The following is a 14,869-nucleotide window of genomic DNA, read 5'->3' on the forward strand; positions in this document are numbered from 1 at the left end:
TCTGTCTTAGCTACGGCGCATCTGTATGGGGTAACCGTGACTGTCTGATGTTAATGCAGAACACCACCGTGGTGCCATCAGGTTTTCTGTCTAGGGGAGGGTAGATATGCAACTAATTTTGCTCTGAATGGGAATAGAGGGTGGATACCTCCGATTGTCAGACAGTGAATATGTATAGCTAGACAATGGTGTCGTTTTAGAAATATGCCTGATCGATTATATAAACTTGGTTTCTTATGGGCGGAAAGGCTTTCAGCCAATCACAAGAACACAATCTCACGTTGGCCGACGTAAACATACAGCATATTTTCAACATCACCACTGATTTAAATATGAAAGGTATTTCAAGCAAACTACAAGATGTCCTCATGGAAAAATATCTGAAAAACTGCTAGAAACTTCTATGGTAAAATTAAACTCCGTACGTATAGGCTTTTTAAATATAGTTATTGATGTGAAGAGCTCCATGCCCCGGAGTTACAGATTTGCCAGTACAAAATTTAGATGTGGTATTGCCCCTTTAAGGATCGAAACAGGCACATATGTTAATGTAAATGTTGAAAGCAGAGTAGGCTTTAATTGTTGTTTTTTGTTGTTGGTTTGTTGTTTAACGCTGGTAAAGGGCAGCATTTGTTTCATGAGAGTAGGTCATATCAAGGAGGTTACACTTGAGGGAGAGGGTTCTACTAATTACAGTACCACAGGAAGAGACCTGTAGACGTGACGTGTATTAGATGGCCGTTGCATAATGGCCGCCAGGAGAGGTAAACATTGAGTTAAAGCAGCGTTGTTTGAAATTCCCAGTGCTACTGTCAATATATCTTCTACTTGATCTTAGATACATCATTTTCGCATTTACAATATATATTTTTTCAACGTTCGTAAATAGTTTTGAAAACTGATTGGATAAAGAGAAGAAGTTTGCCCTTACATTTATGTAGAGACATCATCTGAATACGACTATATATGTAAATGTCACGATACTGTAGCTATCTACACAAACTATTAAAAGTGGACATAAGGTCACGGAGACGAGGGCTATAGATACTATACCATATTCGATGTTTTAGATGATCACGTACATTATTTGATATTTTAATTCAGGTATTGACATCTTCAAATCGAATTGCGATATCAGTAAACATTTCATGATAACATAAAATCAAATTTGTGATATGAAATCTTTTTTTGGTATCCATAAATGAATTATTGATATTAAGTTAGGAAAAAACTGTGAAAAGGCGCCCTATATATTGTTCTTTATTCATTGTATTGAGTAACGCGATTGCATCGTGGCTATACTGTTAATTGCTAGTCTTTTTTCTGCACCATCATTTCTTTCCTCATGAAAAAGTGTGTTTAAAATGCATCTTATAAATAACTTAGGAAAGAATACTAAATATAACACGACCTTCATTTATTTAACTCTCTGTCATTATTATCGTTAACATGTGTCTACTTTTAAGTGTATATACTTATAATATACATCGTACTGATTAAGGAATGACACACATTCGTAACATATATATACTGTTAAAACATGTAGCTCGTCGGTATTTTGATTCTGTAGCACCCGTTACCCCGAATTACTGTGTAACGGTTCACCTCTTCATCAGAGAGGGGCGGTCGGGTAGCCTAGTGGTTAAAGCGTTCGCTCGTCACGCCGAAAACCCGGGTTCGATTCCCGACATGGGTACAATGTGTGAAACCTATTTTGGTGTTCCCCAACCTGATATTGCTGGAATATTGCTAAAAGCGGCGTAAAACCATACTCACTTACTCACTCACTCTTGTTTTCAGACGTGCCATTCAGACAGTTATCACAATCTCACTGGTTATAAAGATTTGATACATGCTGACTGACGGGTCAGTAATTAAGACAACAGATCAATACACACGCTTCCTACCTATTCAGTACGTACGTGTGATTACATGGTTGTATGTGTGCATGGTACGTTCGGCTGTGTGTACCATTACATGGATGCATGTTGGTTGGTTGGTTGGTTTGTTGTTTAACGCCGCACTCAGCAATATTCCAGCCACATGGCGGCGGTCTGTAAATAATCGAGTCAGACAATCCACTGACAGATATCATAAGCATCGATCCACGCAATTGGGATTGATGACATGTATCAACCAAGTCAGCGAGCCTGACCACCCGATCCCGTTAGTCGCCTCTTACGACAAGCATAGTCGCCTTTTACGGCAAGCATGGGTTGCTGAAGGCCTATTATTACTCGTATCTTCAAGAGTTCATGGATGTATGTAAATTATGGGTGTGTATTTATGTATGTATGCGTGCGTGCGTATGTAAATGTATGTAAATGTATATAAGCCTAAATTAAGAAATATATCCCTCTGTCGTTTGAAGCCAGTAATTGTAATAATATACAAAAGTTTGCCACTAACGTGGCTATATCCCCCGCCCCTGTTGCAGAATTTATGATATAATCAAATCTAAACAAACCCTAACCTTTTTTAGCCGAGGTGGAACTTGTCATGGAAATTGTAAAAAAAAATGAGTTTGGAACCTAAGTCCATCTTGTTGCCATGGAAACGTAAAAAATAAATATTTCTAAAATTTCTCAATAGCAAAAGGCACCAGTTCAGCATGTACCTGGCAGACCTGCAAAGTTTGATGAAAAAAATATTGAACGGTTTATGAGTTATGCTCCGGAAACGAAATGTGACAGACGGACGGACGTACGGACGGACGGAGCCCGTTCCTATAATTATCATTAACAAGACGATTAGTTTTCGTGTATAAAGAGACATAAGTGTATGAACCAGCTATTACCTAATAAAACCATGATCGCGCCGACTTCGTACTCAAAGAACTAATTTCTGAACACAAAGCACATTTAAACTTCACAATAAGGTAACTTGACGATATAAATAACCTTAAAAAGGAAACTTATTATCATATCACATTAGGTAAAGTAATTATTTTCATATGTTTTAAATATATAGGTTTCCATTGATTTTGTTACATAATGATCGTGCATGCATATCAACATTTTACATGCAGAAAAGAAGATTGTCAAGGTGTCAATATAATTATCTTTCTTAAAAATATAACAGACATAACAATCAAACATCAGGTGCAGTATTATTTGAAATATTTGCGTAAATCAAACAGAATAATGAATACAAATCTTTCATAAGTTAAACAAATATCACAGTAAAGCGTCAATATCACATCATATCCAGCTATTATGTCAGAAAATAAAGTTGCTGATGTGTAACTGTATGTAAAAAGTTTATACGAAATGACTTGATAATGTCCTTCAAATTTATCACATAAAATCTTATTATGCAAAAAATTTGGAAATTTTACAAGCTGTAAAATATATGGGCTGCAACCATCGAAAATACTGTACTGTATCATCGTTGAAAGACTGTTGAAAACAAATGGGTGAGTCATTTGAGCCTAGGGAGTTATCTGAGCCTACGACGGGTGAGTCGTTTAAGCCTAAGGGGAGTCGTATGAGTTGTCTGAGCCTGTGGAGTCATTTCAGCCTACTACACCGGGAAGGAAGCCTACTCTCGCAGTAGCTCACAAGAGCAGAAACTTCTCTCGCGAGTATAGCAGAGTAAGCTGGGGGATTATAGGCTGTTGTGTGAAAACAATGCTTCAGATAGGTCGACGTCCTGTCCCTGTTAAGGCTAGACTTTACTTCTGTTTTCCTATATTTACCAGGCCCCTTATGCTAACAAATAGCCTAACTGTTTATATAACTATATCCTGCTATGGTTTAACTCTAACAAAGCTATACATTACTATTATATTAGGCCTTAATATTTCTCCCTCTGTATATATCCGTACTTACATATATACATAAATCATTTATAATTTATAGTCAAAATTTATATATAAATCTACTATACTCTATAATACTCTATAATATAATACAATATAATACTCTATAATATAATATAATATAATATAATACTCTATTAAATAATAATACTCTATAATAGAATGGAATGGAATAGAATAGAATACTGTTTATATATACTGACTATGAAGTCAACGTAAAACCTATAGCTATAACTGATGATAATAATCAGTGACAACTTCCAATTGGTGACATATTGGTGTACTTGGCAAGTGTTGATGAATTTTGATATTCGTTTTATTATAATCTGTCAAACTATACATAAATTTGTGTGTTAAATGATCAATATTCAAAGGGACTGTTCCTTACACCCATCAATATCTTACTGAATGAACATTAGTTTATTGTATGAATTATATAAAGATCTCAATCAGTATATGTTTTATATTTTTGAGTGCATGAAAGGGGGGATTAAGCGAGAAGGGGAATATTTTTCTAAAAGTATCCAGTAACTAGTGGAGGAAATCGGAAATGGCTCAATCTGTAGATAGCATCAAATCCGTGATAGATGAGGCAGGGTAACATCCAGCAGGCTCATTACCTTGTGATCAAGAAAAAGAGAAGAAATTTGCAGTGAACTACATTGGAAAATGAGAGAAGAAATGAATAGTCAATGTTTTTTATCATAAAACACTCCCTGGTAAACACCCAGCTAACACACGACGTTGTCACAACGTTGTGGAAAGGTTGTGGATAGGTAACATCGTGAAATAACGTTGTCACAACGTTATTATAACGTCAACGTACAACGTTATTTCACAACGTTACAACAACGTTGCACATTCACGTTCTGAAAACGTTGTACATCGGACATAGCACAACGTTTTGTAACTACGTTTCTGAAACGTCGGTGAAACGTTATAACGTTTGCTTCTTGATAGTCATAAAGGAATAGAACTGCTTTATCAAAATCAACATGGATTTGTCAGAATACCAAGGCAGTAATGCTTTACCTTTCTGTATATTCGGCATTTGAATTTTCATCTCTTAATTCTAAAATTTCCAGAACGTAACTGCGTATCTCTATTACAACGGTAGTATTACGTTACATTGTAACGTTATTCCACAACGTAACAACAACGTTGCAAATTAACGTTGTGATAACGTTATGCTTTGGACATTACAACACTTTTTGTAAATGATGTTTAGGAAACCACTTGTAGATCTATCATCTCGTAGTTTTATTTTTTTTAAACATATATATCTATGAAGGAAGTTATCTGTCTACTAAATGTTGTCACAAGCAAAATTACAGTTAAAAACACATTGGCGCGCATTTTTTGCGGCGTGAGAGTGACTGCTGAAAAGTTTAGCCTGTTGCCTCGTGTAGTGACGTCAAAATGACGTCACATTGTCGCGGAAGATTTGTTGTCACCAGCCATCTTAGTTCAAGCTCACTCTGGATATATTACAACCAAGTGATTGTGCAGCAACGGGAACTGGACAGATGATCTGTGAATTCGGATAAGGTAAGTTATTTTTCAAAAGCAGTCTCCGCTTGTTGATATATTTCTGTACATGCAGATAGTCAAATGATTTAAATGTATCGTATTATTCAGAAGTGGCGGGGTTTAGAATGCAGTTTGCCGATCACTTTCACTGAGCTGAGCGTCAGTGTTGATAGTAATATTTGATACACAAAACGTGATGTATATAGAGGTGAAGGAAGCCCATGACTTTTTACCATATTATTATTTTATGGATACCAAGTGAAATTACCAAGGGCAAGTGGTATATGTTTGACCAGAATTCAGTCTGGCGGCGTTTTTTGGTCGTCATATTATGTTCGGGTTTCGATCATAAGCGTATAAGGTCTGTAGGCCTAAATAGGCCTAACGTATGCATCGCCTACTGACCACTGACAGTTATTGCCATTTCTTCAGTGTTATTTCTGAAATCTGAAAGTTTACATGTACTGACTTTGATTTTTGTGAAACAATGTGGCTCATTCAGGCCATGGGAAAGGTTGAGTAGATTTCTCTTATACAGCGAAGAGAGGGAATCAAAACAATGGAAGTATTTTCAGATCGACTCTCTGTAGGTTCCTAGTTATAGCCCTAGTCTAAAGGGCCCTAGTCTAAAGGGCTCAATGATGTTATGAACAATTGTATTTTCGGGAAGAGACAGAAACATACTTGTTGTTCCCGAAAAGGCCCAATTAGCACTGACTGAAGTAGCCTAAATGTGGATCATATATGGTTGTTAGTGCTATCTATAAAGTTTATTTGAACAAGGCGCTTATCATATGTATTTTTAATATTTCCAAAAAAAAGAATCAATTCATCATTTTCCGATAACTAGATCTATGTCCGACTCCCTTCTAATGAAAACGAGCAAAAGTAAAACGAGTCTCGTCGCGCGCTATAACGGGGTGTTTGCGGTATTGTTCTCGCTGGTGATGATAGCTAGTCGATAGTCAAAAGTTAAATATCACCATACATTGTCAGTGATTTGGTCATCGTTTGTTGATTATTAAGGTGAGATAGGTGTAGATCTAGTCAATGTGCACCAATGAAAAATACAATGGAATTGATAGCAACCATATTCGTTCTCCGTATGTTGCCAGGAAGGCTACCATACTACAGAATTATATTTAACGATATTGAACTTTATTATGTTAATAAACGTAGTAAGTATATGATACTTGGTTCTCTGAAACATTTTGGCAATGAGAGAGAATAAAATGGTGATCGAAAACTGAACGAGTAAGTTCCAGTGCTCGCTACGAAATCGTACTGTAGCTAGATCTATATAAACAACGCTGCGATGAAGATGTGAGTGTGAGTCGTTATTAGCTACAATGCCTGTCTAATATATATGTTCCCGTTTGGATTCCGGTTTAGAAAAGGTCCCCAACAAACCATATTTGTACTAACATGATTGTGTGTCATTGTACTCTGACAGAGGTTGTGAGACGTGGCTCACTAAAACAATCACTGGTTTGCCTGACCGGGTTTGTCAGACCGGTGTATATGTAAAACCAAATTACATTAAGTGTTGTTTTTTTTATGATGGTACTCATAATTGTGTTACTTATATACTCATAATTTTGTTACTTATATCTGTAGCCTGAGTTTATTTCCGATCGGACCTTACACATGAAGACTTTAGATTTACAGTTTTCCTAAATTTTAGGCAATTATACAATGTATGTTATCTTTTTGTTTAGACTACAGATCTAAATGTATGCTTATTGAATATAGTTTTAGTTTTGACTTTTTTAATATGTTTTCTTTGCAGCAAGGGGGAAAATGTTACACGACCATTCCAGGAGATAAAATCAAGAATGTTGAATCATTGAGGAACACACCAAATAAACCCTGGGCTGTGAATTATGTTAACGTAAAGACCAAATGTTTACGATTACATTCCATTGTCTATATCCATGTTAATTGGTGTGTTTTTTTGTTGCTTGAAATGAATGCTAAGAATGTAGATCTATTTATATAAATCTATGCTCGTACCACGTTTTGTATTCAACCTGATTCTTGATGTCTCTGAATGAATGTTAAAATTTGTTTCCATCAGTCACTTGAATTATACATTATTGTTTGAATATTGATAAAACCTTATCTCCAAATGAATGTTTCTCGTCATATGAAATCTTTCATATACCTGCTTGAGATTTATTAAGCTGTTTGTATTTCAGGGAAGTGGAAGTGAACACCAAAGAAAGAAGATTCTGGCATTCAATAATTTAGAAAAGTGTATAAATTTTCTATAATCTAAAAATAATACAATGTCAACGCAAATATGTCTTGGAGTTCTTTGTTGAATGGTGACTTCGCATGACTGAAAGTTGAAGTATACAATATGGACTTGATTAGAGTCCGACCATTTAATATTCAAGGAGGTGGGGACCTGGAACCTTTCTATGGAGATTACATATGTTTTCGGTCACAGCTACAAAAGCAGATATATGATTTTCTTTAACTCTATGAGCCTGAAGATAAGCACCTTGCATCTAGATCTATGTCATTTTTTTTTGTGGCAGGCATTTTTTTCACCAGTCTGAACCGTTATTATTTTTGTCACGAATTTTCGGTGACAATATATTTTTTCGATAATATTCCAGGACCCGACCCTCCCCAGAAAATATCACATGGTCAACCCCTTACATTGTCTGCCATTCTTTTTTTTGTTTCTTTCAGTACAAGCCTAAAGGGTAATGGTGTCTAACTTTCTAATAGTCAAATCATGTATCTAGTTAACAGCTCAGTGGTGTTTTTACATTTTGAACATTGTTAGCAAAACACGATCTAACTCACTGTTAACCGGGCTATTCGACGCCCTGGTTTTCAAATATTGGTAAAAGGTATCTCGAATCATACACATTCACGTGACTAAAGCATATTCTAAAACATTTTTTGGGGTTGTTTTTACAACATTTTAGTGTGGAATGGTCACAACCGTATTTCATCCTTGTAACAAAGTTATTTCACGTCGTGACAACGTCCGTGGTAGTACACAGAATAACGTTGTAGGGACGCATTATTATAACATTGCCACAACGTAAATTACAAAATAACCACAACGTCAAATACAACGTTCCCTCAACGTAAAAAAACAACGTTCTCACAACGTTCCCACAACGTAAAATACAACGTCATCACAACGTTGTGACGACGTGAATATGACGTAACACAACGTTAGGCCATGACGTTGTGACAACATAAATGGGAGTCCACAGAATAACGTTATATGGACGTTACATCCACAACGTTGCCACAACGTAAACACAACGTTGTCACGACGTTGTCACAACGTGAAATTGTTAGCTGGGCACCAGTTGTTATTTTAGTGCCTTAGAAAATCGCCTTCTTCGTCCGGTACTGCCAATTTGTCGAGTCAGTTCCCCATGATTTAGTTCTACGTCTCCAAAAATAAGATCATTAAAATATTGTACAGTCGTTGGCATCGTCGTTATAGTATAAAACACGAGCACGTCTCCAGAAGTTCTTAGTCTACCCCCCTATACTGGATGGCCACCTAAAAGCAGGATATGTCACCTGATATGGCCGACTTGATTGAGTCCTCATGGTTGTAGAAAGATGCCTACTCATGTCTAATATCGCCCCTTTATCAGGACCCCCCTAGTACCTTTTTGAACAACTTGTGATAATGTTGGCTTTGGGTAGGTTGATTATAAACCCTAGTTTGACTTGGGATCTCCCAGTCGATGTGCAGCTGGCTCTGGCAGGGACAGGTAATTCTAATAAAAACCACCGGTCGGTTATACATTTTCATGTTAGGTCACGAGAAAATATTGCTGTTATTTTTTATTGTTTATGTTAATTTCCATAACATTTATGATATTACATTACGATAAGGAACACATACAGCATTATTTCATTACTTAACTTAGCTTAGTGACATAAGTATTATGATTTTTTTTAAAAATATGTACTCCTTATGTACTCCGTAACTTCTAAAATGCCGAACAGTTACTAAATCTAGAGCCAACTTTATGGAGGTGTTCTTTCGAATTTCAACAGTTTCATAAAACATGGTTGGGGTATATATCTTGCTACTGTTACAAAATCATAATACTTAAATCTTGAAAGTGTCCATCCAGGAGGAAAGGAAGAAGAAAGTATAGTCAATCATCCTCGTTATCGTTTCCTTTGATTTTTTTTAAAGCTTTGTTAAAAGAAGGTGCAAGGTATGATGGAAGGCACCTAACCGGTTCCACTGTAGATATATGCAGCAAGCTATGCGCTTTTGCAGCCACTTTAAGACAGAAATCAAATTAAAGGTAATCATATGTCCACTGTTGAAGGTTTCAATCTGAGGCACGATCGCGATTTAAAATCCAAACTGTCTTACAACACCGCAAAGATCAGTTTGTGCAAGTGGAATATGACTCAGGCATGTATTTTGTAAAGTGGATTGTAAGCACCTATGGTCGATGGTAACTAAGGATGCTCTGTGCAGTGGGCCCGGTTGATTAAAAGCATCACAAGAGGTTGTGTTTTACGTGCTTCAGTTATGTTGTTTACATACGAGAATAAACATGTCAAAGTCGCTTGAAGTCGAAAACTGACAGGGAGAGGCAAGCCTACTTCCATGGCTTGCGACTTGCTGCCATGGAAGGATCTGACAAGAGTAGCAGTTGCCCTGTCACTGTCCTGTATTCAATAATTAAATAATGCACAGAAGTATTTTCTTGTTTTATTGATACATTTCTGGTGTTTATGCTGGCAGGAATAAGAAAAAATTCTTGGGATGTTTTTTACATTAAACCATGACTATCTCGTTGTTGAGAATGATGTTTAGCATTAAAGAGATTGACTGTCCTCTTATTGTTTGTTTTCCCTAATGACTGCAGTCGGTGTGAATGTGTATAAATGATTTCATTGATCTCATTTCAGGAATTTTTGAATGAAACAGAAATATCAAAGCACCAAGTTTAACTGGTATGTCAGTATTTCAAGCAAAATCAAGAAAGGTCATGATTGTAGAACAATATACCTTTCTTAATCCTCATCATGACATATTTCATTGTTGTAGAGCAGTCATATGCATTTTGTCATTTACAAGCACAAACATTCAAGGTGTAGCAATTATATTGGCAACGATAGTTGCTTGGCCAACGAAAAGTAAACACATGCAATAACAGTGTCAGAGCTATGCAGATGGTTGTCTCTAATTGAACAACACAACATATACATTGTCCAGAAATACATTTCCAATAAATCAAAAATATATCCATATATGTGTTAGTCGTGGTATTCAACAGTTTCTAAAATGTAAACCAACAAATGCATTGTGAGAAAGCTAATCAAGATGTCAAGATTATCAAACAGTATGAATATCAAAAGGATATTTCAGGCATTTGGTAGGCAACAGATACGTATCAGATAGTAGACGGAACTTTCTGAATATTACTGACCCTGCACTACAAGCTTCTGTCCACAGTCAGGGATGATTGGTCCCCATGATCCTGGTGAGCCTCTGTAACACTTGTAATGACCTTCGTCTTCCCAGCTTACATCAGAAAGCACGAATCTAAACAAACCAGTTCCCGATGATGACACTTTTCCAATGAATCCCAGTCTAGATGTGAACTTGTCACTGGCAGCTCTGACATGATTGTGGCTTGTGACGTGAAGAAGGCATGTCTTTGTCTCACTGTTACACACACTGAACTCCCTGGTCCCAGGCTCCGGGAGAGTCCATGACAACGTGGCATAGCTGCCGACCCTGACATGCTCAGTTGTGGGCACTGGAAAAGAGAAGATTTATGAAAGATTGACAGAGGTAGACTTACAAATATGTATCACTTATGAAACGAAGAGTGTGACTTCTTTATGAAAGGTCCATGTAGGAAGCAAGGGCACTGTAAGTCCCCATGATCCCTGGTATGGTGAACTTCCTTTAGTTACTGACGATCTCTAGCCCATTTTTATATTGTGTTGTTAATTCTTTCTGCTTTTAAATGTTCCTCAACTAGTTTTAGATAGACTGTGATATTCTAGTTATTGTACTGTCCTTTGATGACAGTTTTTTTTTTATAAAGTCTACATATATGTGTTATTAATGTACTACTTCTCGTCACGATATGGCTGAAAATTTGCCGATGTGACGTTCAATATCAACTCACTCACTCACAATTTATGAAAGTTTGTTTGCAACAGTAAACGCAAAATATCACATTAAGTAAGGTCAATGCTCCAGCAGTGTATCTTGTATACATGTAACATCCAACATATTACCGTAAAACATCATATGAACTAACAAAAATGTCAGAGCTTCCATAAAAGACATAGTCACAAACACGTGAATAAGACTAAATATGTGGCAGTGTTGTATATACAGGCACTTTCTGTATTTTGCATATTTTTACATAGTGTATTGAAATGATGTATTGGCCTTTTAATGTAGCTGTTGCACTCTACAATGCTTATTTCGGCAGAATATGAACTTAACCTATGTGCTTTTTTTAATCAATTGTATATTTAAACCTGAGCATCAACAATAATTAGTTGTGGTGTATGACAGGTAGGCTGTTTTCTGTTGTTTCTTTGTTTAAGTCAGCTTACACCTGATTGTTCCAGTCTAGACATCCTAGCACTCAGCATTTCACATGCACACCAACTGTATTGAGTGACCACAACCGTGCTTTGCGTGGATTTTAAGTTGATCACTGAGATCCTCCTTACAAGTTAGTGATATATTAAATACGTCTTATTATGTATTTGAATTTATGTATTCAGTTACCTTATGACACTGTTTTAATATGTATCTAAATTGTCAGTTGTTACGTATCGATTCCCAAATTGAAACAATATGTTAACACAGAAATCTGTACGTCCAAGAACTTAGTGTGAAACCAACAAGCAACCAACAAATGGAGTACAATCAACAAATGTATTACAAAATCCACCAAATCCTCTGTACTCCATCAGTAGTATAGGTAATGATGGTTCTGGACCACTTCCACTGGAGCCAGATTCATATACCTATACTGCTACTACAGATGGAATTTTTTATGCCAAAATGATTATGCGATTCAATGATGGTCATAAGATTCAGCTAAATTGACCACCACCTGGAGTCTATGATATAATTTTTTATAGGTAATGATGGTTCTGGACCACTTCCACTAGAGATGGAATTTTTTATGCCAAAATGATGATGCGATTCAACGATAGTCATGGCTCTGGCTCACCAATACCTGGGGCCAATCATTGCTTTAGATGAGTCTAAATGGTAATAAACATATTCTTCATTATTTTTATCGATAAAGCGATATTCAACATTTTTATTAAGTTCTTCGTTCATTTTACTAGGAGACCAGACTATATAACTACACTCTTTTTGTAAATTGATAAGAAACAATTGATAACCGTATTTGGTTGGTTTGACATCACTGATATAATAAAAACCTTGTGGTAATTCTCTCCATTTAATAGTTTTTTTCCATTATTATATATATTTATGTAAGCATTTGTCTAAATGTGATCAAACGATAGTAAGCAATCTATTTTTAATCTCCAACCAGTTCTTTGGTTTTGGCACGGAATAATTGACGCGCTTGTTGCCTCCCGTGGTCTATGAACTTTTTTTCTCGTCTTCGCTAATACCATTGGTCTTACGAGATTTTGATCGAATCTCTTGCTTCATTTCATTGTATTTGGTGAGTTCTGACAACACTAAACGAAACTCATCCTTGGATATCTTACAATCGGCCATTGCTGTCGAAATATGATCCTCAATGCTGTTCAACTTTGCTTCGGCGAGTATCCGAATACTATCGTGTTTTAATGCTTTCTTTTGCAACCTACGAGAAATGTATTTTATCGCTATTCCTGCCAGTCCCGAGACTCCGGCGGTTATTTCCATGCCGAGCACGATAGGCGCGGCGATTATAGTTGATAGTAAACCGACACCGGCTACACCGAGTCCCATGCCAGCTACTACAAGAGCGGTGTCAACTCTGTCCAGAGCATTCACGGCTCTGCGATACTTTTTATACAATCCAAGTCTCAACTCCCTATCCTTTTCTACTCGATGTTTTATGTCGCTTATTTGATGTAATCGAAATCAGTTTCCATCTTTGAAATTGCTTCATCGAGCGCTGGATATAAACTCATAGTGTATATTACGAATATATAATAGTCTTTAATTGGTCTTGCTTAAATGTTTTGAGAGTATACATCAACCTTATCAAATGTATATTATACGGCAAGAATATCTTAGAAAGAGAAATTCTGTACCTTTTAATAATTTGAATCCCCTCGAGGGTTGCAACGGGTGATGCACCGACATGAATTATACTACAACGTTTACGCTCGTGTTTCTTGAGCCATTTAATCGATAGACCTGGTAATATTTCGAAGGCATCTACCGGTGCATCTCCGAACAAGACTTCAATAATAAGCGTAGAAATATTAGGTATTGCACTCAAGTTAACTTTAATATCATCGAATTCTGTAACCAAATTTAAACTAACATTTTGGATTGCCGGACGACTATATAACATATGACCTGTTTTTTCTGGCAGGGGAGTGACTAACACACTTTTTCGTTTTGACGGGATATAGGCCGCGAGTACGATGCCACTATTTATTATCTTAGTTAAATTTTGTCCCTTACCCATCATCGCATAAGGTGGGGTAATGACGATATTCAGTAGCCACTTGATGTTTGCTTCGACCATAGTGCATTTATTCTCACTGTTGTAAATAATATTGTACGGAGTGGTTTTAAGGAGTCTACTAACGTCGACATCGCTTAAATCTTCTAGATTTTCCGGGAATATAACTTCTTTCTGCTTGTATACATTATCGTGTAAGTGTAAAGCGTATAACTTACCATTGTTACCGGGTTTACCGAATCCTTCCGTGTCTCCGAGATCGGAAAGCGCAATTGTATTACATTGTCTTATCGTTCCAGGGCCTGATGCATCAACCATTATTTATAATATGGAGTGTTACACTTAAGTATCCTATATGTACAGGTTGATGTTTTACATCTAATACAGAAATTTTGAGGTCTGAAATAATACCACGCTTTAATTTTTTATATTGTAATGACGAGAAAGATTCCGTTCTACCGCTATTATATTTTTCATTTTTCACTGGAATAGATCTGAGTAGAGTTGAAGGACTTTCTAGTTGAATATTATCCGTCGTGCTTATTTGATCAAGATGGATGAACAACTCTTTATTGGGAACTAAATCGGGTAATGTATCTCCATGTTTTGTTTCATTGGGTTTTATTATGTTCATAGATTTAGAGTCGAGTGCAAATCCAAATTTAGATGCTAAGTTGTCAGGAATAGCTAATAACTTTTCTCCAGCGACTAATTTCAGCATCCCATTCGCCTCATTTTGTGTGAGACTAGCTCCCATAGGCTTAAAAATTTTATCATTGAGTGAGCATACGCTGTAATACCCATCAGGTATAATAATGAAGTTTTCAATAATATTTTGTTCAATTGATAAATACATCTCATTATTACCTCT

At 36.4% G+C, this 14,869-nt stretch overlaps 1 protein-coding gene across 1 annotated transcript in view; it reads right to left on the minus strand.

The window, feature by feature from the left end:
* LOC139457891 (scavenger receptor cysteine-rich domain-containing protein DMBT1-like) overlaps positions 1-14,869 on the minus strand; it is a 72,122-nt gene that overhangs the window by 12,643 nt on the left and 44,610 nt on the right. The window contains exon 4 of the mRNA XM_071239238.1: positions 10,792-11,124. Coding sequence (XP_071095339.1) covers positions 10,792-11,124 — 333 coding nt within the window. The remainder of the gene's footprint in view (positions 1-10,791; positions 11,125-14,869) is intronic.

The sequence above is a fragment of the Haliotis cracherodii genome, unplaced genomic scaffold (genome assembly GCF_022045235.1).
Source record: "Haliotis cracherodii isolate W230 unplaced genomic scaffold, xgHalCrac1.p SCAF_12, whole genome shotgun sequence".
NCBI lineage: Eukaryota > Metazoa > Mollusca > Gastropoda > Lepetellida > Haliotidae > Haliotis > Haliotis cracherodii.